This window comes from Myripristis murdjan, chromosome 14, assembly GCF_902150065.1.
Source record: "Myripristis murdjan chromosome 14, fMyrMur1.1, whole genome shotgun sequence".
Lineage (NCBI taxonomy): Eukaryota > Metazoa > Chordata > Actinopteri > Holocentriformes > Holocentridae > Myripristis > Myripristis murdjan.
In genome coordinates this window covers 24067485-24093361 of record NC_043993.1, presented here as the reverse complement: position 1 = coordinate 24093361, position 25877 = coordinate 24067485, and the positions used below count along the sequence as shown (strand labels likewise).

Sequence of the window (25877 nt, the reverse complement as noted above, 5' to 3'; positions counted from 1 at the left end):
GGGAAATACCTGGTTCTGTTCCATTCACTGTCACATTGACAATAGGCCTTTGATTTTCTTTTGACAAGATAACAGGCTCTGATGAGAGCTAATCGCTCTCATTGGTGTCACTGTCATTATGTGGCCTCTTGCCATGGCTCTGGAATTGGTCTACTCACATTCTACACCATGCTGTATGCTCTTGCTAAAATACATTTACCGGTCTACACAATAGAGTGGGAATATGAGGTACAATCACAGCATCAAATCGTGGCTATGGAGGTTTGCAGTGTGTTTACAATTGCAGTTCTCTGGTTATCATGTAGCCTTTGAATTGAGTGCATCTACAATCGGTCCGGTATTGTTTCGTCAAGTGGGACACTTCATCTGATAACGCCAAACAAGACTACCAGGCTGTATTCAGACAGTTGAGCGTCTCGGTGAAAAAAATGGAAATGTTTTATTCATTAGGGTAGTGAGTGGTGCACTATACATTGCCTGTTACCATTATTATATGTGCACGCTGTTTGAGTGAATACACCATGATTTCCTAACAGATAAACTGCAGCATTAACAGGGCACAGGGGCCACTGAATATGAAAGACGGGCCCGATGATCACAGCATAGTGCTCTGTTTTTATTAGTGCATCATTTCAACCAGATCCCACCGCATCTTATTTTCATCTGCAGTGATTAGGTTTCAGGAGCACCATCTGTGCATGTCCAGCTGACTTGGTATTTTTAGCTATGAACTGGTACGTTAACAACAAAAATGTTTGCTTGGAGCAGTTATTGATTTATGTTTCTGTCTTTTCTCTTTCTCTCTTTGCCTTCCTCACAGAGAGAATTCCCCAAGTTCTTCACATTCCGTGCCCGAGACAAAGTGAGTGGCAGTATCCCTCCTATCAATCCTCCTGCTGGCCGTCAAATATTACTAAGTGGCAAACTTGGTGTTGTTCCATCTAGATATGAACCGTCTGTCAGAAAGATAAAGGAATGGCTATCTGAGGTTCATACATCAGAGCATTGTGACATTATTACAAGATGAACCCAAAGACCAAGTGTTCTTTTGGCTGCGAGCCCACTCATAGTATGGTTATAAGAAACAACTTTCCCACCCCCCTGGCAGCACTGAAAATTACTCTATCACAATCAGTGATAGAGTGATTCCTCTCCGTTACCCCTGATAGTTTCACTACAATGGCACCACCAAAACTCATTAAAGTAATGAACTACTTAATTATGTCTCCCATTTAAGAGAAATGACACCCATTAGCAGCCTTGTGAGATTGAGATTGCCTTTGATTTCATTTACTTAATACAGTATATGGCTCTCAGGCATCTTTTTATTCTTATATCAATTCAGTGCTCCTGAAATTGCCAATCTTCACTCCTCTGGCTTCTGTTAATGGATACGATGATGGCAGGAGTGCCCAACTTATAAAACTGTATTGTGCTTTAGGAAAGTCTTGTGTAGATTTTATGTGATGTTGTGATTCTTTGTGTGAACGTGTCCTGCCTATGTCCCTAGTTTGAGGAGGACAGGATCTATCGGCACTTGGAACCAGCACTGGCCTTCCAGTTGGAGCTCAACCGCATGCGCAATTTTGCGCTGACTGCCATCCCTTGTGCTAACCACAAGATGCACCTGTATCTTGGCGCTGCCCGTGTGGAAGTGGGCACAGAGGTTACTGACTACCGTTTCTTTGTGCGAGCCATTATCCGCCACTCTGATCTGGTCACCAAGGTGAGAACAGCCAGGAACCATGCGTGTAAAGGTGTACATGTGCATGAATAATGATTTCTTTTCTGTCTTCTTCTTAATTGTTTTGCATCAGCTTTGAACTCTCTTACCTTTTTCTTGAGTTGTTTTAATTTGTTGGCAAAGAAAGGAGATCAGATGAAGGCCCTGTGGCAAATGTAGACTGAAACATCATGCATTTTTAGTATGTAGTCTGACAGTAAAAATCTCAATTTTTCTACTGTGAGCAAGAGTTGTGTTTTTCTTTGCCTACAATTTGCAGTATTTCTGTCTTAACCTTCTTACAGCTGGTTGAAATGCTGCCTTTTCTGCCTATCTTTTCTTCAGGTTACAGATATCTGTGTTCTCTCGCAGTCCCTTTTTACTTTTTGATCATTGCTCCAATTTGTTTTTATGCACAAATTAATTATTTATAAGAAGTGCACCTGCTCCTGTTGACTATTTGTTTTGTTCCTGACCCTTCATCCCCTCATTAGGAGGCCTCCTTCGAGTACCTTCACAATGAGGCAGAGCGTCTGCTGCTAGAAGCCATGGATGAGCTTGAGGTGGCCTTCAACAATACAACTGTACGGACCGACTGTAATCATATCTTCCTCAATTTTGTCCCCACAGTCATCATGGATCCATCAAAGGTTTGTGAAGTTATTACAAGCACATGTCTGATACACTGATTATGTTTACACAATAAGCACTCAGATTGTTGGCCTTACTTTCAGTAAGACAATATTTTAATAAAGCTGTTGACTTTGGTTGCTTATAGAACTATTCCATTCATATTCCTGTTTACTGACTAGGAAGAATAGCTCGATTTAGCTTCACTCTTGTGAATCTTGCAAAACATTGTGCTTTTGAGTCATTCTTTGTGTCGCAGTAGATAAGAATAGATTCAACAAGAGCATGCATCATCAGCAGTTAGACATCCCAAACTGCTGCAGAAACTCCACTTGAAAGTCATTTTGCAATTAAGGTGTATGCATAGCTAAAATGCCCTTCAATAACCTGAATAAAATTGGAATTCTCCACATCTTAAGCTGAGTATTGCTTATTCCAACTATGACCTTATTTCGTTTAAGGAAAACTGAAAATTCTGTCTACACAGACATTTTTGAATATTGGAGCCCATGTAAATGTAGTCACTCTTTCACCGAAGTATTCAGTGAATTGATCATGTGCTTATCTTCATCAATGTTCCTCTGTACGCTTGTGTCCAGATTGAGGAGTCCGTGCGCTCGATGGTGATGCGTTACGGCAGCCGATTGTGGAAGCTGCGAGTGCTGCAGGCTGAACTGAAAATTAACATCCGCTTGACACCCACTGGAAAGCAGATCCCTATCCGCCTCTTCCTAACCAATGAGTCAGGCTACTACCTGGACATCAGCCTGTACAAGGAGGTCACAGATTCCCGGACGGGACAGGTGGGGCCCAAAGACCGTCAGGTGGGGCGCTCACTCATCTTTCATCACATCCATTTACCACCCAGTCACAGGTGGGGTGTTGCAGCATCATTCTGGAAACCTCAGCTCACAGAATGTAACCGGCACTCTTGTGGTCCCAAAAACAGAGTCTGCCATTTTTGTAAAATGGAATATAAAAAGTGCATTTTACCATATGATTTATTGAGTTGGAGCTGAGATTCTGTATGGTGTTTGCATTGCCTCTTGCCTGGTAGTAACAGTCCGTTAGTAATGATATTTTCTCCATACAGCTGATCAGGTAAGCTACACCTCATACATGTTTCATTCCATCAATTGTAAGTGAATGTTGAGGCACTCGAATGAGCTTTGGTAGAGTCTATATGTAGAAATGAAGAATAACTATGAAAATATTGCCCATTACAGTTGTTTGAAAGAGAAACAATGCTATGACATCTTCACATTTCATGTTTTGTTTTTTTTTGGCTTTTTGCTGGGCTGCTGCTTTATTGGTTTCCTGAGAGAGAGGTTTAATTTGGTTTCTATTTGGAGGCTCTAGACATAGTCAAGCAAGCAAGAACTGGCTGCACTGCCCTCAGTGAGTTTCATTAACAGTTAGCCATAAGGGTCATCAGGCACTCATTCTTGCTCTGTACTCAGGAAGCAAATTTCCCTTTCTTATCCAAAAGGGCTTCTCTTATGTTAGTCTAATGAGAGAATCCATTACCTTATGCTCAAGAGAGGCTCTCTTTCAGTCAGGTTTGTTCAAAGGGGTTGAAAATGGAATTGGATATCAGAGAGCATTATGACAGTTCAGAAAGACCTGGATATTAAGATTGGTTGGTCTGTGAGGGGGAAAAGATAAGGAGTGAAGCACTTCAAGGGCAGGCAGGGCTTGACTAATAATCACAGAGAAAATAGTAAAAACTGTCTTAAGGCCAGACTTGATTTTGTGGTCAAAGGTGCAGTGGGTTGTGTTCTCGGGTTGACCTTAAAGTGACACAGAAGTTTAGTAACATATTTGCCTGTATATATTCTTGATCTCAATATAAGTTTATATTCTGACACTCAGGGTTATGCGGAGCTCCTCTGTAGAATGCAGATCTTCCATTTTTTTCACCTCCTTATCCATGTGTGTTATGTTTACAAAACAGCTCTCAAAAACATAGCTACATCTGGAATATGAACAAGTTACAAACATGACTTAAAGAGTATCACATAAGAAAGCGGTGGTCATACTGTTTTTGTATGCTAACTGCTGAAATTTCAAAATATAATTGTTTGAATGAGATGCATCCGGTGATGTAGATCCAGTAAACTTATATTAAGATCAAGAACATATACTGGCAAATGTGTTACTAAACTTTGATGTCGCATCACGGGACAACATTATTGGTGGCAAAGGTGGAACAACAAAGTTGTAAATCTAGCGGGCCTGAGTGTGACGCAAAGTTGTTTCTTTCTTTTTTCCCTTATGAAGTCAATGTATTGCACCACCAGTCGCACCTGCGTGGTGCTGGTTCATATAATGTCAGTGTTGTTAGGCTTGCACTTTTTTGCGGGGGAGGTTTGACATCAGAAATACATTGTCCCCTTCTCATCTTCCAGTCATGAATAGACATAACTTGATGAGTGTTGTCCAGTCACTTGTCTCACAATGAACAGCACAATCTGACTGTAGAACACCAAGCCGCTGAGTGATTTATTTATTTATTTATTTTGTCACTCTAGAAAATACGTTAAATATGGTTTTTGTTTCCATGTATAAAAAAATATTTTTGGATGCATTTCTCTTAAATGTTTGTTATTTCTGAACTGCTGAGTGGCCGGTGTCAAGTCACCTGGGTCAGCTATTCCTGTAGTCTTTGTCCTTTAGACTGTTAGCACAGTCTGTTTTTTGAACCACTGAGCCACCTGCTTCAAGGCAGCTGATCTGACATCACATTAACATGGTTGTTTAGACTTCTAGTGAATTCAAAAATTATTGGATAATGTTAGAACCTGGGATAAAGCTAATTGTACGTATGAGAATGCGGATTACAACACAAGGAATTGTTACATCATCTGTGGAAGTTGTTTATATTGTAGCAGTGGATATCACCAGTACCCCATGGCGCCCAATATCATGTATCATTTTCACTATTTTCATAATCATTGTTTATGTGGCATACATGGCAAGGCTATTAAAATCTCAGTATATTAGTGAAGTGACACTCTCTGTCCTTTGTCCAGATCATGTTCCAGGCATATGGAGACAAGCAGGGTCCCCTACATGGCATGCTCATCAACACACCCTATGTCACCAAGGACCTGCTGCAGTCCAAACGCTTCCAGGCTCAGTCCCTGGGCACCACCTACGTCTATGATTTCCCAGAAATGTTCAGACAGGTACAGGAACCACATGGATCTTGACTCTAGGAAATGCTACTTATTGGCTGGTTTAGTGTGATTAATATGTTAATTTCATTCCCTCTTTCCAGGCTCTGAGGAAGCTATGGCACTCTAGCCAGGCCTATGCCCACTTGCCTAAATGCCCTCTGCCTTCAGAGATGCTCACCTTCACAGAGCTGGTCCTGGACCCCCAGGGTCAGCTGGTGCAGATGAACCGACTGCCAGGAGGAAATGAGGCAAGTTTTTTTTCCCCCTTGTTTTTCAGCTGAAGTGATTTTTGATAAACTTTGTGTTTGAAACAACTCTTTTTTTGGTGCAGTCTGATACATATAGCAGTGAATCCAGATTAGGTTTTGTTTACAAAAGTGTGAGTGTAACGAGAGGATGACTTGATACATTAATACAAAAAAATACTTGAGCACTCACTCACTTTGATATAACCTTTTCCATCATCTTTTCCATGTCCTTTTCATAATTTTAAAATGTGCAGTTTCTCTTCCTCTCTGTAGGTGTCTCTGTGTTCCTTTGGCTGTGTGGTTGAGTGTTTGTTTGACACCCTTACTGTCTCTCCTAGTTACACTGTATGAGCAAGCAAAAATGCCTTTAAAACCATTAAAAAAAATCAAATCCCTTTTCCCTATAGAATGTAATTTAAAATTGATGGATCTTCATCAGTATTCCTCATTTTACCGTCACTATCACATCACTTTCCTGTCCATACAGATTGGTATGGTGGCCTGGCGGATGACCCTGCGGACTCCCGAGTATCCAGCCGGACGTGAGATTATTGTTATCAGTAATGACATCACACACAAGATTGGGTCATTTGGGCCTCAGGAGGATGTGTTGTTCCTGCAAGCCTCAGAGATGGCACGAGAGAGTGGCATTCCCCGAATCTACATCGCAGCCAACAGTGGTGCCCGCATTGGCCTGGCAGAGGAAATCAGACACATGTTCCACGTGGCCTGGCAGGATCCAGCTGATCCCTATAAGGTCAGTTAGCAATGTCTTAATTTAGCAACACTTTATTTGAGGCCTTCCATTCTAAAATCGTATATCTATTGTAGAGAGATTTGCTGCCTCAAATTTATTGAGTTGTCCTCAAAAATGTCATTATTTTGTAAACTAATAACTTTAATTGCAACCCCTTAATGCCTTTTCATATCAGCAGTTATTTCGTTAATGGCAGGCTCTGATGGATTAGTATCATAGTCACTAAACAAAACTACCTTCACCCCTACAGGGTTTCAAGTACCTCTACCTGACACCTCAGGATTACAAGAAGGTCTCAGCCCTGAACTCTGTGCACTGCGAACACGTGGAGGATGAGGGAGAATCAAGGTATATCTTTTTTTTTTAATTCAACACCACACACTTGTTCACTGATTTAACAGTGGACTTGAATCTTGGTGTCATCAGTGGAATGCACACTACAAAGCCCATAAGATTACAAAGGTGGTGACAGAGAAAATTAAAGTGATTTGGAGGGCACAGCCTGGCTTGAGTAAATGTATGTGTTGTCATGCAGGTACAAGATCACTGACATCATAGGGAAGGATGAAGGGCTGGGTGTGGAGAATCTGAAAGGGTCTGGAATGATTGCTGGAGAGTCTTCTCTGGCTTACGAGGAGGTCATTACCATGAACCTGGTAAGGATGCAGTTGTCCCTCTTAACAAAACGCATCCACACATTTGGCCATGTGCAAAGCCTTGAGCTCTATTCACTAAATCTAAGCCCTTCTATAATGTTCTATACTTCTACACTTGTCTTATAGGTCACATGTCGAGCCATAGGGATTGGAGCCTATCTGGTGAGGCTAGGGCAGCGAACCATTCAGGTTGACAACTCTCACATTATTCTCACAGGAGCTGGAGCTCTCAACAAGGTATGATCAAAGTCAAGGTAGTAAAATATGTTTGGCTTACTCCACCGTATGTAAACATTTCCAGTATACAGGACATGTTTGTGCTTTTGCAAGACTAAAAGAAATGTTTTGAAAAATACAATATGACCTTGATTTTTAAAACTGTCATTTTATTTTTCTTCTCTGAATTGGGATTTTTTTTTTTTTTTGTTAATTTCCCCATAAAACCGTGACTTTTTTTTTTCTCCCCCTCATTGTACCATCAAAATCACAAACCACTGCATCCCTGCAGTGGTCGTGCAGTAGTGTAGAATGTATTTATGCTGTTCATAGCACAGTGTAAAGACAATTTTCTTCTCTTCATTATTGTGCATTTTTAAAATTGGAGGCATGATGTTGTTACTTCTGCACTGGGCCTCTTCATTTGTAATCCTAAATGGATTATCACTTAAATGCAATTAATGCATCTGCATTTTAATGTGGAATTCATTCTGTCAGTTGGCCGAGATCTATGAAGGAACTGTGTGTGTGTGTGTGTGTGTGTGTTCAGTAATTTTGTAGCCGTGTAAATCTATTTTACCAAAAGTAAACAAAATCAGCAGATTTTGAAGTAGCAAACACCAGGGCAGAATGATGTCTAAATAAAAATAAAGAAGAAATTAGAATAGTCTACCATGGTTTCAGTATTGTTCCATCTCAGTGATCACGCCCTCTTCTGCCTTGTTCTGTCGTTCAGATTCCCTTTAGATCCCAGCCACAGGCCGGCGTGCCTCTCGTTGGAATAATTGAAAGTGAACCATGAAGTTGTTATTTGCATAGAAATAGAATGACATGCCGGAGGCTTCAGCGTGGGCCACCCATATCATTTGTTTTTAATCAAAATGAAAGTTTTGCTGAGGCAGATATTTGTGTATGTGCATGGCTGTACATCCCTTCGCGCTTCACTGGCTCCTCTTGTCTTGACTCCCTCTCTCCTTGTCAGTGCATAAAGACGACTCCATCCCAAATTACATGACAAATCGCAACATGACAAAACATGCAAACGGTCCAATGATGACATATCCATTTGCAGCTCTTTGGTGGAGGTACCATGTTTTATTTTTTTGCCCTGCTGTGTAGCTGTACTCATGAGAATTGGCACATAGTGGTTACTGACAGTCGGGCTCAGCGATAGGGACAAGATCAAATATCACAATATCTTTGAATAAATACATTGAATGATATTGTGACAATATTGTGGGGATGATAAATGGTGCTTTAACAAAATATTTACTCAATGAGATTTTTGTTAACTAATCATCACTAATGCCTTTATAATAACTTAGTGGATAAAGTTAAATAATTGAAAAGCAAGAAGAGGAAAGTTGAGGAAATGTATCACTTTACTGTAATGTAGCCTTTAAAACCAGGAAAAGACAACACTCATGCCATATCACAATATTACGATATCCAAAATCCCAGACAATAGCTAGTGTCATATCACCATATTGATATAATATCACCATACTGCCCACCACTAACTGACAGGTATTCACAGTGTGTGGGTGATGGTTCATACTCAAGATATATTGCAATATACCCACTGTTTACTATCAATTGCGAGGTTGTTTATTTTGAAATGATATTGAGTTTATGAGTAACACAGGGGTGAAATAGTGTAGATATCATTTTTCCTGCCGTTCGTCATGTGGTTTCTTAGCTATTAACTGAAACTTAATGGAGAGCAGGAGGCTGGCACCCAGAGATCATCATTTCATTAGCTGCTGGAAATCTCTCATATTTTTATGGAGACTGGATAGTAACTACTAGCACAAATACCCCAGTGAGCTGTTACATCCAGTTGGCCCCCTCTTTTTTTCCTCCACCCGTCCTTTCCCTCTGTCCCTCCTTCTATATCGCTCTCTGCTCTCTCTGCTGCAGAATCCTAATGAAGCCGGCAATGGCCGGAGGCACAGGGGTTTTGTGTATGTCAAGGTGACTGCAATGTTTCTTGGGGCCGCAGGCTGTCCTGACAGCTTTAGGAGAGTGCCCTAGATTTGTAGCCAGATACATAACCATTAATGGTAATAAAGAAAGTAAATGATGGCTGAAGAGGTGAGGGCTCAGAGTAAGAATTGAGCTCCTCTCTGATTTTTATGGAACCATGTCAGGGCCCTGCCACCTGTTCTTGGCTGCTTAAGAAAAGAAGGTGGGCTGGGAGTGATGTTTTATGGGTTCAGGAGCAGTTTCAATGCTTAGTCCTGTAGCCTCCATGCCATCTTTACATATACTCTGTCACAACTGGAGGAAGCAAAGTAAACCAATATAAGCTCTGTCTTTGAAAATAAACACAACAAAATAACAGGATGTGTGGCAGCGTAAAGCCAGATATCCACTTGATAGTGTGTTTGAGTGTCTGGGATGAGAAAGGGCAGGTGTTAATTCACTCCGTCTGTTACAAATAACCCCGGGGAGAGTGGCAGGTGCTGCCAGCCCCTCGTGACCACTGTGATAGAGAAATCCCTGGCTGCTGATCAACAGTATTGACTGGGCAGGGAGGCCATGTAGCGGCAGGGTCCCTCCTGTCCCCTGGCATATCTGTGCCTGTGTGTGGGATCTTATTGATCCACGACTCCTCAGACCAAAGTGCCTGGTGACAGCACACTCCATTTTCATCCAAGGTGGCACAGCATAAAGGCTGGATTAGCTCCGCTCTCTGCAGTAGAGGCCAGGATTATCTAGCGAGGAAAGCTTTGAATGTCGCCATACTGCATGCTAATAAGCCATAGTCACATTTAAGATATTTTTTTACTTCTAATATTAAGTTTCCCTTTTTTTATGGCAAATCTATGCTTTTCTTGTTTCCACCACAGGTGCTGGGCAGAGAAGTGTACACGTCAAATAACCAGCTTGGTGGGATTCAGATCATGCACAACAATGGCGTGACCCACAATACTGTTTGTGATGACTTTGAGGGAGTCTTCACTCTGCTGCAGTGGCTTTCCTATATGCCCAAGGTACAGTTTTAAATTTTGTTTTTAATAAGGTAATACACCATGCAGTAGTTTATGTATATATGTCTCTGCTATTATTTCTCCTAATGTTTAGAATTATATGTCTATAAAAACTTTGAAATATATGTCCCCCTTCTAGTGTAAATCTAGCCCAGTGCCCATCCTCAATGCCAAGGACCCCATAGACCGGCCAGTGGAGTTTGTACCCACCAAGGCTCCATATGACCCCCGCTGGATGTTAGCTGGACGTCCCAGCCAGAGTGAGTACCTGTTCTCTTTGGCTGTCGAAATCTATTCGAACCAGAACATTTTGACAAAACACTTGGCATATACCATAAGAAAAATATCTGTGCGGGATGATTACCTCTCAACAAACCCCAAAGACATGCTTTCACCTTTCCTTCCTTTCCTTTCACGTCTGAGCAAGATCTCTTTATAAGAGCTCTTCCATAATAGTGCAAACAACAGCTGCATCTGTATGTAGTAAAAGCTCCTTATGCCTTTATATGGCAAACCACTTGCACAGGTTACAATCCACCTTCATAGCTATAATTATGATTACTGTATATGTGGTCTTACCTCTTCTTACCTGTCTAGATAGATAGATAGATAGATAGATAGATTTACTTTATTGATCCCAAACTGGGAAATTCTTATGGTACAGCAGCATCAATAGAAACATAAAAATAAAATAAAATTAAGCAGAATTATATACAATAAAGACTATATATATACAATAAGGACTAACCTAAGAATATAAGATATGAGATGTGTAATATACAGATGGTAATAAATAAATATGAAATCTACAGATGGTATGGAGCCGAGTTAGCATGAAACCATGAAACCAAGAAACCAAGTGGTAGAACCCGACGCCCGGTACTGGGATTCAGGAACTGTCAGACTTGGTTCGGCCCCTTATGGAATCACCACTTCCTCTCCAGTCAGTATGAAGAACAGTATGAATGTATATTAACCTAGTATGTAATAAATAGATAATAAATAAACAGTTAAGGTGCTGGGTAATGGATAATAAAGAAACAGTTAAGGTGCTGAGTAATGGATAATAAATAAAGGTGCTGAGTAGTGGAGTGAATTCTTTTCATCCAAAGAAATATCCTATTAGCAGTGTTCAACTGCAGAAGCCTCCATATTTCATTTGTGTCTGTCTTTTTTTAAGAGGTAAATAGAAGCTGTTAACATTTCAGGCAGGTATCCCTAGGGTCAAGGGTAAAGCTAATTCATGACTAGATAGAGGCTGTTAGAAAAGGAGGCTCTTTATTCAGAAAGAGAGAGTGACACAGCCAAGCCTAACATCACACCACCACAGCCAGGATCATGATAGTACTGCAATGGATGCTGTGTGTTTTACACTGCAGGTCAGGACCGAGCAGGTTCCATATCAATGTAATTACAACTTGGGACAGAAAAGAGATTGGAGACCATACAGGAAGCCAGTCAATCTCTTTGGTAGTGATGAGTGGCGAGGCTTAATTGAATGGTAACCTCGTAGGCTGAACATGTTTCTCTCAGTCTGCAGGCAGCAAAAGAGCTGAGCAAGCCTTCTTATACAGTCATCCATCATGGCATCTGCCAAGATCACAGATTACGGGTGAAAAATACACAACCTCTGGACTGCATGGAGACGACAGTAGTGTATTATTAAGAATTCTGTAGAGGGGGGAGATTGTATTTGCTGAGAAATATTACTTGAATTCTGTTTCTGATTTGCGACATGAATAATTTAACTTTGCAGAATTAACTCCATTTCTATTGCACATATATACAGCACCTAAAGGTTCATGGCAGAATGGTTTCTTTGACCATGGTTCCTTCATGGAGATCATGCAACCATGGGCCCAGAGTGTGGTGGTGGGCAGAGCCAGGTAAGAGTCCAGACCACACTATCAAATCTTATCTTTTTCAGCCATCATATTGATAGAAACAAATCTTTATTCACTAAAGATACAGATATGAGCTTCTAAAATATAGTTATACAGTAGCTGTTAGGGTTGACTCGCCTCTCTCCACAGACTGGGTGGGATACCTACTGGAGTGGTTGCTGTAGAAACCAGATCAGTGGAGCTGTCAATCCCAGCCGATCCAGCCAATTTGGACTCTGAAGCTAAGGTAAGGGTTGTTTAGTGTTTATATATGCAAGCCTGAACAGTTAGACTTTAACCCGCTGGGTACTGATTTTCTGTGTTGTGTTTTTAGATCATTCAGCAAGCAGGACAGGTGTGGTTCCCAGATTCTGCCTTCAAAACTGCCCAAGCCATCAAGGACCTGAACAGAGAGGGTTTACCTCTCATTGTGTTTGCCAACTGGAGGGGCTTTTCTGGAGGAATGAAAGGTACTTCTCAAGCCATGGCAATCAGTCAATCCAGAATTACATCTGTTGAATCCCTAACATGAAATCCCTCTTTCCAGACATGTACGATCAGGTGTTGAAGTTTGGGGCCTACATTGTGGATGGGTTGAGGGAGTACAAGCAGCCAGTGCTGGTTTATATCCCTCCTCAGGCTGAGCTGAGGGGGGGCTCCTGGGTGGTCATAGATCCCACCATCAACCCCCGGCACATGGAAATGTATGCTGACAGGGACAGCCGGTGAGTCCAACTAGCCAATGTCCAGTTGAATAGTGTCTTCAAAAAGCCTCCTTAGCATGGTGACCTGGACAAAATCACATATCATGGTATCTTCGACCAAATACTGAATATCAGTATTGTGGTAATATTATAAGTGTTACCAGTGCTTTCATATGATATTTACACAAGATTTTTGATAAACAGTCATTACTAACATTGATGTGATGACCAAGCAGAGAGAGTCAAATAACAGAACAGCCTAATGAACTCATAAAAGTGCATCCCTTTACTGTAATGCACCCTTTAAAATGAGTTAACACTTGCTCTAAAACCACTCACACATTTCTTTTCCTCCTCTTCTGTCCAGAGGTGGAGTGTTGGAACCTGAAGGAACAGTTGAGATCAAGTTCAGGAGGAAAGATCTGGTGAAGACCATGAGGAGAGTAGACCCTGTCTATACGGGCCTGGCTGAAAGACTGGGTGAGTCCTCCAGCCTCAGTTCCCATTCTGTGCTATATGGGCCTCTTTGTCCTCAGCCTTGTTCTCTTATAGTGTCTCTGTCCCTCCCATCCTCTCTCAGTAAGAGGCAGCAATATATCAGGTGGGAGCATGTGTGCTGTCACTCTTGTTCTTTATCTGAGGTTGATGGTATCATCCTCGCTGCACTCCCTTGGGAGATGTGTCAATCACAGCCCGCTCAGATCAATCACCAGCTCTCCTGTCTCTCCTGTTCAGCCTATTGATTTTCCTCCAGGCTCAGAGGAGCTGTGGTCCAATGCTGTGTGAGCTAGTTGTGGCTTTGGGCAAAGTGGAGAAATCGAGGGTGGGGAGGGGTGGAGGACTTTCAGATTGAAATTGACATAAATCAGTCTGTGGTGACAGCAGCGAGAGGTTTGGATGAGCACTAAACCAAAAATGCCATCGTCACGAAACTCCTTTAGAGTTGCACACTCATGTAAAACCTGATTTGATGATAATGAGACGACCAGGGAAGGCCAATCAAACACGAGAGAGTTGCAACTTCCTCCAGCCCATATGGCATTCATAGCCAAAAACTTTTATATTCACTCCCTGATATGTTTTCGGTATGCATCAGCATCAGCTACCAGTTCTTATGCATGTACACTTGAGCAGAGTATGTTGAGTAGTCATGTCCAAGTGTGCTATGGAAGGCCTTTATTGTAAGTGGAGAGAAGGACCTAATCAGTGAGAGAAGCTGGTGTTTGATTTGAATAAAAACCTGCATGCTCTCAGGCTATCCTCGCATAGCCATACTTTGATTTTGATTCCATTTTAAATTGCACAAAATAAGAGCCTGGGCACTTGTGTTTCATATGCCATGCACTGCTCCTATTAGCTGTTGTCACCACCAACACCATACCTAAAGTTCTTCAAAGGAGGCTGATTGGTCTGCTTGTTTGGTGGCTTCTCACATACACTTTGATTGGACTGTTTTCAGATTGTTCTGCAAGTCCAGCGAAAGTGATCTTGCAACATTATTCTCAAGTCCCCATGACAGCTTGTCATCTGAACCAAACACCATATCAGCTGAATTCTCTGATAAGCACATCTTCAGCCATAGAGGAGAGAAATGATTTGTGAAATAAGCTGGTGTAGTGTTTGGTTGGGATGGGCCTTCATATACATGGCTCTTGATAGCATTTTTGTTTGTTTGTTTTTTAAACTTCTCTTTCTGTTCTTGTTCACTGTCTCCAACAGGAACCCCAGAGCTGAGTCCCTCAGAGCGCAAGGAGCTGGAGACCAAGCTGAGGGAGCGCGAGGAGTTTCTCCTCCCAATCTACCACCAGGTGGCTGTGCAGTTTGCAGACCTGCACGACACCCCTGGTCGCATGCAGGAGAAAGGCGTTATCACGGTGAGCGCAGTGTCATGCAAAATCCTTCTTGATGCAGTCATGATAAAATCAGATAGCATCAGAGCACACCGCTGAGGTATTATAGCGATATGGCCTTTCTTGAATGTGTGTGTACATTTCAAGGTGTGATGTGTTTTTGATCCTATCTTTCTTGAACATGCTTTTCTCTGAATGTGCGGTATGTGTATAACCTGCAAAGCCCAGAGGGCAGTATCTTTCTGGCTGCTGCTGCACCTGCCTAGTGAATAATGTTCCAGTCTCACCAGGCTATGAGACATGTCTTTGTAATTATCTTCTGATGACCCTGGTCAATCACCTTAGCAAGCACAGAACAGCCTCAGGCAGGCCCCATCTCATTCTGCACTATCCCAGGCCTATCTCTCACAAACAAACACACACACACACACACACACACACACACACACACACACACACACACACACTTGTTTCCTCACTTAACCAACCTGTTTTCATAAAGGGATAGCAGCTAGGGACTTTTCACAGTGCATAAGTATAACTGTAAAGAGAGGACAATCTTTTGTTCTACATGTTCAACTCGCATCAGCAGAGGAATATCTGAGCCGGTGCCGGTCTGTAATACATATACTCAGCTCTTAATTCTGCTATATATGTAGTAGTTTACACATGCATGTGTGTCACATGTAAGACAAATTACATTACTAAACAATTATAAATACATTATGAAGCTATAAATACATTGTAAAACAAATCCTGTCTAGACTAATATCATGAAATATGATTTTATTTTTTTACCTAGGCTTCTCATAAATCTGAAATAGCACTTTAAATTGAATGTTATTTGTTTTAAAATAAGTCAATCTTTTGGAAACTGAGATTGCTCAATCTGTGTTTGTGAACACCAACATCTGTTTCTCAGAGCACTAGTTTCTAATGTCGACTGTGCAAAAATGTGTGGCATGGACCTGCAGCATTGACAGTTAATAGGGGATTGTAATTTATGTACGTTTGTCCAAAATGTTACATCCAGTCAAACTTTTTAATGGTCCGGCACTGCCTGTTCCAAATGAAATGGTCACCTTCATCTCATTTTATCCTGTTTATTTTGTAAGGAGTTTTGACCTAGTTGTGAAAGACAATAGTGAATGTTAATACTGATAGTACTTTCCTGAGGCATTGGAATATGTTTTCATAACAAAAAATTAATAGCCCATATTCCCTTTTTGCAAATTTCATTACACTAAAAAAAAATCAAAAATTGTTTTATTCTTCATATCTGTGAAAATAGGAGGTAGTAGCTCTTATTAAGATTTTGCATTTCTTTTGTTTTTCTCAGGATATCCTGGAATGGCAAACATCCCGTCAGTTCTTTTACTGGCGTTTGCGGCGCCTGCTGCTGGAGGACACCGTGAAGAGGAAGATCCAAGAGGCCAACAGTGAGCTGACTGATGGCCAGATCCAGGCCATGCTGCGCCGCTGGTTCGTGGAGGCTGAGGGAGCTGTCAAGGTGAGTCCCGCTGCTCTCTTTTCAGGTTCCTTTGAAACAACAGTATTCAGTGTCTCCAAAAGAATACTATGGAAAATTATAGTTAGTCATCTTGAATGTACAAAAACTTCACTAAAAACATCTTTCCTTTCATTTTCAGAAAAAAATATTAGTTACACCGACAGTTTTACTACATGTAGTGCTTGTCTTGATAGTTGTAGGTGTATCATTTCTGCCCAAAACAGAGCTTTGGTTGACAAGTTGACAGCCATTCACATGCTGGAGGTGACAAGGCATATAAACTGTAAACAGCCTGTATCATTGTATCACCGACACTTGCATAAAAGCAGGAATACATCCATATCAGTGTGAATGCTAACATTATCTGGGAACAAAAGGTGATGTTGACTTCTGGCAGATCATTGCTTATTTGAATCAGCTGAAAGAATGACATCAGATGTTGACTTAACAAACCCCAATGACTCAGGATTAGGGTGCAGTCCTTTTTTTTTTTTTTTTTTTTTTTTTTTATGGCCAAGCTCACCAGATATTTTCTTCTCTTTCTATTTCTTCTTCTTTCTTCTTTCTTCTGCTTGACACCCCAGTGTTACACAGCAACAGCTATCTACCATATCTGAAATATGTTGGCAGAATTTCGAGACAGTAATGATTTCACAGGCTACAGACTAGTTACAGTCATTACTGTAAAATACAAATCTAATGTTACACCAATTATGAAGCCAATGTTTTGGTCATACAGTGTTTAATCAGTTATCACAAACCATGATTTTCAATACTCAAACACATCAGTTTATAGCCCACATGCCTTAAGAACATACAGAAAGCTTTATTTATTTAATTTATCTACTTATCTATTTAGGTATCTAGCTAACTAATTAAGATAGGTAGCTAATTAGCTAACTGGGTAGTTAACTTGGTAGCTAATTTACTAACTAACTAATCTTCAGTTGGCCTTGATGATGTTTTACACCAGAAGCTCAGGAGAATCTTAGGAGACACATTGACTCAAAATAGACTCTTTGCTTTAATCCCAACCAGTTATTATGCACTTCCATCTGTAATATCTCCAGTCTTCTGTCATAAATGACAGATACCTGTTTTATCTATATGATATCAATATTGAATACCTAGAATGCTTAATTTCATGTTAATTGACTTTTGTTTCACAGTACTGTGTAGATGTGCTTTATAAATCCTCAGTAGTGATTACAAAGGATGTTTTTAATCCTAAAAAAGTCACTCTACAGTCCTCTGACCACAAGGCACACCTGATAACGAAAAAGTAAGCATTCCTGTTAAATTATCTTGATTAAATGGAGATGAACTGATACAGTTGTTAATGAAAATAAACTTCCTTTGGAGATAAATACTGTCCATTCCAGCCCAGACCGGGGCCCAGAGGACCAGCCGCAGGGGTGACAGGCACCAGCCCAACATTTGAGGTCTTCTAAGAAGTAGCCCTCTTGTTGGCTAATATATTATCCTAATCAGGACTGGCTGTCTTAAGCCACAATTAATCACAGCCCTGGCACGTGCAGATAGGAGAGCAACATGCTGTTTCTTAATTAAAAGCAAACAGATTAAAAATGATTAATAAGAGCATTAAATGTTCTCGTGGACCTCAAGCAGGAGTCTTCATAAAAAGGCATGAGACCATTAACCCACCCCCCACCCCCCAAATCTTTGTCCCCCAGCCTGGCTTTCTTTGGGATCAGAGATGCCAGCACTCATGAATACTAATTGTCCTATCAGGTCCAGTCAACAAGACATCTAGTCCCTACTTTGTGGCTGTTGATGAGAGAAAATGAGATTTTTGTTCATTTGTGTGTTCATTTTATTTCCTCCATTTTGTTAATTTACATGCAGTTCTTTAATTTTTAAAACCATTGCAATGGCACTTTTATCCATTTTATTATCACATAATTTGAGTCATATCAAATTTATATTTTTTCCTGCATAGTGGTGCTAAATTAATAAATTAGGAGATTGCTCAGATTGTTTGTGGGTTGGTTAACGTTGCTCAGTTAGGCTGATTTGCAATACCTCTGTAAACTGGCTAAAGCAGCTACCGTGTCGTCTGTAAGTTACATCATAGCTGGTGGACACATCAGTTGCTAGTGATTGGTCAGGGGGATTCAAATCCCTCTGCCTGTAGAAATCAGCTTACATGGGGTCAATTTCAGACTGAACAAAGGTGTGGAAACAGAATGTTTTTTTCAGTCTGAATATCAGTCTTCAGATGTTGAAGTGTGGAGTTCTGACTGCAGTCCTCCCTTTCCAGTGCTGCAAAACTTGACCACAGTGAAGAGCTATACCCTGAAAGCAACTGCAGAAATGCTTCTGCAGCTGCAAAAATGTGCATTGTTTTCTTTGTCACAGACTATGTAAACCCAAATTCTAAGTTTTATTTATCTCTAACATAGTGAATCTTGCTCAGAATGACCTCAAGCTCTCTTCTGCAACACATCTTCCCTATTTTACACAGGCTTATCTATGGGACAGCAATGAGGAGGTGGTGGAGTGGTTGGAGAGGCAACTAGCTGAAGAAGAGGGTGCGAGGTCGGTCATCGACGAGAACATCAAGTACATCCGCAGAGATCATATCCTCAAGCAGATTCGCAGGTGACATTTCTCAACAGTGCGTTTTGGCAGCAGCAGATGATTAGTTTCCATTTCCATAATATGATAAAGATATTATTTTCTTAAGTTTCCTTTTGTCTCCCTCTCGTTTCCCAGTCTTGTCCAGGCCAACCCAGAGGTTGCCATGGATTCCATTGTTCACATGACGCAGCACATCTCTCCCACACAGCGAGCTGAGGTGGTGCGTATCCTCTCCACTATGGAGACATCGGCCTCCTCCTAAAGGGAGTCTGTCCTCTCTTCCCTGCCTGGCTCAATACCAGCTCAGCCCACATCTGCACCCAAAGGAACCCAACATAGCTGGATCTGCTCCTGACGAGGAGCTCGGTTGGACACTGAGGCTGGAGGAGCCAACCTGAAGGCCCTGGCAGCTGCCAGGTTACTGATGAAGCGTTGGCAATGATTCTCAATGAGGGAAGAGTTCAACTGACAGATGTCAGTTATCACATTTTGTAAATGTCTTACATTTATGCTAGTGTGGAGATAAAGTTTGTGTATAGTGTATTCAAGTGCAATTGAAAAACAACTTAAGAACTATTCAGTCGCTAATGTGTAATAGTGTGATGATAGTTTACATAATTGGCCAAACTGGAGGTCCTTATGCTTTCATGATAATCAGTGGCCTCCATCCTGTTGAAATGGAATATTCACAGCAATAAATTAAAAATTTAATTGTCATATTAAAATGCACCTTGATTTTTGAGATGTGAGATACGCTTGGTTTGATTGGTATGCTTGCAAAGAGTTGGAAGTATTTTGATGGCAAATTGGACAATGACAACATATTGCTGGAGGTGTTGGCAAAAAAGGTGTTTTAACAGTCCTGGGTTGGAGCACTTAATTACTGATCAAGGACAGAGAACGTGGTGGGGTGCTGTAGCAGGAGGAGTTGGACAGGAGAGCCCAGCAGGGAGCAGGGACAAGGTCCCTTTCAGACCCTGACTGTTTCACAGTCACCCTGGAGTGAGTAATGGGCAGCAAGCCACAAAACAAAACCATAGCCAAGAGAAAACCAGCTGTCCCTTCTGTTCTCACTCACACAGTACACACATGCTGCTCTGAATGCACTTTACTGCTTACTGTTCCCTCACATGCATCCGGCATCAGACGCACACTGTTTGTATTGTTTGCATTGGTGCGCACACACAAACACGCTCACACACATGCACAGAGAGACACACAGTTCAAAATGGTTTAAATGGCTGCATGCTCATTTCGAAATAGTCCCCCCCCCCCAGGGGTTACATTATGCCAACCATTGTTGGTTATTCCTAAAAACAATCATTGCAAATTGAGTTGTCATGTTTTGTTTGTTTGTTTGTTTTGTTAACCAAGGAAATATTTTTGAATTTACTACAGTAAAGTGACTAAATTATTAAATGTCTGTCGTCAACAAACAAAAGGTACTGTCACTTTACTTACATATGCTGTGATATATTAGGTGTGACTTCTAATTTTAACTGTAATCCAGACTTTGCCCGTATGTTTAAATTTGATGTGAACAACTTTATGTAAATGAAACATTACTTATTTTTAATGTTGACTTTCCAAGGAAGAAGTGTGAATTTTGTGTTGACTCTCCACTCAAGTCTTTAATCAGTGAGCACAGATACATTTTTGGCTACTGTATGATCTCATGGTGTAAAGATAAAAAAGTACAGAGTGTAATAACATAATACCATCATGTTGTTTAATTCAGGCATAGGTCATGGTGTCATAGATCCTGCTGAAAAGATAAACATGTGAAATGTGAAAGAGCTTCATGATCAGTGCTGCGCCTTTCATGTGCCTGTATAGACATGTTGTCCAGTTACTTTATAAGTGGCTGGTTGTTTCCTGTAAGATGAGGGAGAGCAAATTCACAGTGACAAGCTCTAACTGTGTTTGCAAATTTAATAAAACCAACCTAACTTAACTACCTAACAGGTTTTTGTTTGTTTGTTTTTTTCAAAATCCTTGTTTGTTTGTTTGTTTGTTTTTGTTGTTGTTGTTTTTTTTGTTTTGTTTTGTTTTTTGCATATAGTAGCAAAAAGTAAAAAGGCAGATAAAACTCAAGTTTCCAAGAAACTGCACTAATTTAATTTCTCAATTATTTGTGTTTTATATATTGATGATCCTCAAGACAGATAATCACATCATTGGAAGCCTCATTAATTTTACCAGTCAGAACAAAGTGTAATACTCTGGAGAGACATTTTCTGATTACTCTAAAATGATAGTCTTTTCTCATTCCTCAACCCACAGATGATTAAAGTGGTATTTTTTCCCTGGCTTTTAAACTTCAACAGTCTTAAGGAGGATGAAGCAGATCAAACAAATAGTGAGGGATCAATCTCATCCCTTTGTTTTGTTTCTTTCTTTCTTTTTTTTTTTTTTTTTGTCCCGTTCTTTCATATCATCCCCTTGGCTCCGTCAACTCTATTACCGTCCTACCAACAAATATGTAAGACAAATTGAGTTGCATGCACCCAATACCCACTACAATTATAGGAGGCCCAATAAGAAAATGAGTCATTTGGTGGTATAATTGGAAATGCGCCTTGCTTGGTCTCTCTGGTCTCCCAAAGGGTTTTGCTCATTTGTGGAGGCATGCTAGGCTGGCTAATTCTTCTTTTAATCACCGACAAACTGCAGAATCAGGTCCTTCCTCAACCGCTGGAGTAGAGGAAACGGGATTATTTCAAGAAAGTTGTAGGAAACTGCTTAATTCTAAGTCTGGGCACAATAGTTGCTCTTTCCCTTGTTTGTAAAGCAGGGCATTCAGTGTACATTAATACACATTTAATAACATCAACATTTTAACATTGAAAAATGGTCACCTTATAAAGGAAGCAGGTTGAAACCATTTTAAGTATCAAAAGTGCTGATCTCCTTATGGAAGTGGGACAAACTAATAGTGTGTTTCCTTATGCATATCAATATAATATTACATCATTATAAATAAATTATAAAGCATGTGAATGCTTTGCAATCTTGAAACACCCCAAGATGCTGAACCGGTGCATTCTAGCGCAGTCTAAAAATGACCATCAGAGACAAAGGAGGTGATGGTCCTCTTTTTTTTTTTTTTTTTTTTTTTTTTTTTTTTGCAAAGCAAAGACAGAACCTGGACCTGAAAAGACAAAAGGGGTATTGTAATCCTATAAAGCCTGAACTATGAAAGAATTGGCAGAAAATTCCAATTTTTTGAAATTGAACCCTTTATTTAGTCCTATAACAAAATGTTAATATATATATATATATTACACAATCTTTCTGTTGTATGATATATGATATGTACTTGAAGTGCCAATGTATGGTCCAGGGTGAACAGGGGAAGTGTTCAAAGGTATACAACAGTATTTTGGTCAGGTATTGATTAAACTGAAAACGGAATGTGTGAATTGATAACGTGTATCATATGTGATATAAATGGCTTTGTAGGGTTAAAAAGAAGAAGGAACGAATAATATGAAAAAAAAACAACAACATGAAACTTGATTCCCTAGAATTCTTATAGCAAAGTACATTTATTTATTTATTTATTTCAGAAGATTTTTTTTTTTCCTTAAAGTACTATCATTATTATTATCATCTAGACCCAGTGACTGCTGGTTGCAGGCTGAGCACTGACAAAGGAGGAGGCAGAAACAGCAAAAGAATTAATGGGAAAAAGAGAAAATCAGTGTCTGCGATGAGATTGAAAGAGGGGCATTAAGATAGAGCAGAGAGGAGACTCAATCATGCGTCTGAGGCAGCCATAATTCCACATTCACGCATCTCAATGACTTGACAGCACTTGAGAGACAATGCCTGTGACCCAGTTGCAGGATTCCAATTAGCGGGGTGTATGCAACAGTTGAGATGAAAAGAGAACAGGGTCTTTACAGAGCCCCAGGGCTGTCTGATTACTGCCTGAAAACAAGAGTCTTTTGCCCACGACAAAGAGTAGAGCGGCGCAGAGGGAGTGCCAGGCCCCAGCTGCTCTCTGTCTCTCCAGTCAGACGACTCTGAAGACCTCACCTCAGCTCCCCCTTTAACATTTCAACCAAGTTGCAACGCGCAAAGCAGCTCAATCTGACTAAAACACATTTTTAAAGTTTCTTTTCTCTTTCTTTCTTTTTTAAAATCTTTATTTTTTGACAAAAAAAACATGCATGCTCATTTTTGTTATCACCATCATTCACATTCACACCGAGTGCTCACACAGTTTTCTGCTGTTTACATATTGGAGGTTAAGAGGCTTGCTAAAGGGCACCTTGGTGGTGGGTAGGCGAGTCAGAAGGAAGAGATGGTGTTCCTTGTTTACTGTCCTTGCCCAGATTTTCCCTGCCAGACAACTTGTTGGTCACAAGCCTACTGTCTTCTCTAACCACAAGGTCTGGGCAGGATTACCCACCGGGCACACAGGAGAGCGTTCTTTTTTTAGTAACGGACAAATGTACAGAGCCTGCCTAGTTCTGTTTGTGTAGATATTCATCATCTCATTCAGCATGAGTACATTTGTGCCACCAGATTCCCTGTTCTTATGATCCAGCTATGCTCAAGTTAACCACAAGCTAGGCAATATACATATTACTTTACAAAAGTGTATCTGGTCTTGTGCTATATGCATAGCTGTTCTTCAACATCCAGTTAAACAAATGGATAATTCTGGCATATGAACTACTGTAAAATACAGATACTGTCTGTATGACCCAGTGAAGCAAACACTAGAGGGCAGTATGATGTCCTCAGCAACACCAGTTCAATTAATAACCCTTGACTTCATGTTTCATGAAGTTAAGGATTTTGACTTCCCCTGGACAAGCTTTGCAGTAGTGTGGAATATTAGTTAACACAGAGAAAATCAAATCACTTTAATTAATAACTGGTGGTGGTTTCAACCAGGGTTTATACAGTGCAGCAACATGCCCAGTGCATATAAGTCACTACCCTCTTTTAGGAGCTGTCTATTTTTATATGATGAAGCCACTGTGTCACATTTAAAAGCATTTCAGGGTCCAATCTGTAACTGTTGGAACCAAACCAGTGTCATTGTGTTAGTGGGTATTTTTAATATATGATTTTCCTATGGGTTTTGAGGCTTTAAAAGATCTGTATTGTTTGATGCTTGTGGGCAAACAAACTGCAACACAATACCCAATAATCAAGTAAATGATGTCATTTTAATACAAGCAGGCCAGCCTACAGAGATGAACCATGCAACCTCGCCACCGGCTGTATGAGGATCTTCATCTCCATTTGAAATGTTCCACGAGGTCAAAGATTACAAGATAGAGTGATCATCACCACATAAGGCATACATTCTCATTCTGCCAGAGTTTGGTAAACACTGGCAGATGAATACTGAATACCAGGGTGACTGGGAAGCAAGCTTGATCACAAGCAAGCCTGCCACATAGAGAGGAGAGGACGGGAGTCAGAACAAGACAAAAGGAGAGATGAAGTGAGGTCTGAAATTAGAAAGCCAATCAGCAGCCAAATCCGTGCTTCTTAGACATCCATAAATGACAGTGAAATCAGAAGCCTGGTCATCTCAACCAAAAACACAGACTATTTTTATTTTTTCACTCGTAGCAGAAGGTTAGTTGTGGTTTCGATGAAACAATAAGCAGGTGAGCCAGTAAAAATGATCAAGCGCTGACAGTCTGTTGTTTTGCCTCATCTTCATCTTTCAAGAGGAAATCAATATTGCACAGTAGATGAGTAAACAGCAACGGGCTGGCTATTTGCCCTAATGCTCATGCACTTAACTGTATATTTGTCAGTGACATAAATCTAGGCGAACCATAGCTCAACCATATGAATATGCATTGTAAAAAGGTCCTTATGAATGTGCACTGCAGACCAGGTGAGGCTGCTCCCTGCACCAGGCAGCTCCTTCCTCCTTCCACTCCCCCCTCCCCTGTCCTGACATTAACATTCATAGAGGCACTGGAGTGTGGCGAGCTGCGTACATCAAGCCAACGATGAGATGCAGCGAGCGGGGAGAGGGAGGAGGGAGGAGGGCATTGAATGGGGCTGATGGAGGGCGGTGGTGGTGGAGGAGGGGGGGTGAAGGTTGCCCAGTGAGGGATTGTGGGAAAGGTCAGCAGCCAGTGCGTTGCGTCTGCGACCATACATCACCATTATTACTGTAGGTCATTGATTGGTATGGAAATTAGGAGCAGGGACGGCTCTCCACGGCGGGCTGGCTGAGCGGGCAAGGCCGAGCCAGCGAAAAGTCATTAGCCTATTTACAATGTCTGTTATCTCTCAGTGAATATTCACAAGCCGCTGCAAAGTTGTTCAAGAAAGTATTCACTCCTTTACACTTGGAATGTAGAATGTGATTTCATGGCAAAAATATTTTAATGTTTCATTTATTTTGTCTTTTTTGTCAGAGAAAACACTTGCACATTTAAGAATAAAAATTCTCGAGATGTGTGTATACTATATATATATATATATATATATATATATATATATATATATATATATATATATATATATATATATATATATATATATATGAAAATAAGGTTGCTGCACTTTGTAGTGACTTTTTTGGGCGGGCAGTTTATCCTTAAAATTTAAAGCCTCAATTTACTGAATAGTTTGGTTTAAACTTTATAGGCTACATGCATTATGTGGGATCATGTACAATTTTGGTGCAAAGTTTCATGTCATTACCATGTAGCATCTCATGGACAAAAATAGCAATTAATAGATGGTTTCAACAGAAGACTGCGCCAAAACTGAGGAGCATGGAGAACATGGTTGATTATCGGCTACAGGCACAGACACACAGGCATGCACACGCACACACTCTCACACTTATGGCTTATGATATGCACAGAGTTGCTGACTAAAAGAGTTTGGTTGAATGCAAACATCAGTCCAGCGGTGGCCCATTTTGGGGGGTGA

The 25877-nt window shown here is 40.7% G+C and overlaps 1 protein-coding gene across 4 annotated transcripts in view; it reads left to right on the top strand.

Annotated features, from left to right (window-relative positions):
• acaca (acetyl-CoA carboxylase alpha) overlaps window positions 1–20907 on the top strand; it is a 41087-nt gene extending 20180 nt beyond the window's left edge. For all 4 annotated transcript variants that reach the window (XM_030069768.1, XM_030069771.1, XM_030069769.1 and 1 more), the window contains 21 exons: window positions 821–862; window positions 1511–1726; window positions 2218–2373; window positions 2953–3177; window positions 5386–5541; window positions 5634–5780; window positions 6268–6537; window positions 6788–6885; window positions 7073–7193; window positions 7320–7430; window positions 10262–10405; window positions 10542–10662; window positions 12192–12288; window positions 12436–12532; window positions 12620–12755; window positions 12833–13010; window positions 13357–13469; window positions 14709–14863; window positions 16179–16349; window positions 18835–18971; window positions 19086–20907. In XM_030069768.1, the coding sequence (XP_029925628.1) occupies window positions 821–862; window positions 1511–1726; window positions 2218–2373; window positions 2953–3177; window positions 5386–5541; window positions 5634–5780; window positions 6268–6537; window positions 6788–6885; window positions 7073–7193; window positions 7320–7430; window positions 10262–10405; window positions 10542–10662; window positions 12192–12288; window positions 12436–12532; window positions 12620–12755; window positions 12833–13010; window positions 13357–13469; window positions 14709–14863; window positions 16179–16349; window positions 18835–18971; window positions 19086–19212 (3018 nt within the window). In that variant the 3' untranslated portion in view covers window positions 19213–20907. The remainder of the gene's footprint in view (window positions 1–820; window positions 863–1510; window positions 1727–2217; window positions 2374–2952; window positions 3178–5385; window positions 5542–5633; window positions 5781–6267; window positions 6538–6787; window positions 6886–7072; window positions 7194–7319; window positions 7431–10261; window positions 10406–10541; window positions 10663–12191; window positions 12289–12435; window positions 12533–12619; window positions 12756–12832; window positions 13011–13356; window positions 13470–14708; window positions 14864–16178; window positions 16350–18834; window positions 18972–19085) is intronic.
• Window positions 20908–25877: the final 4970 nt, after the last annotated feature.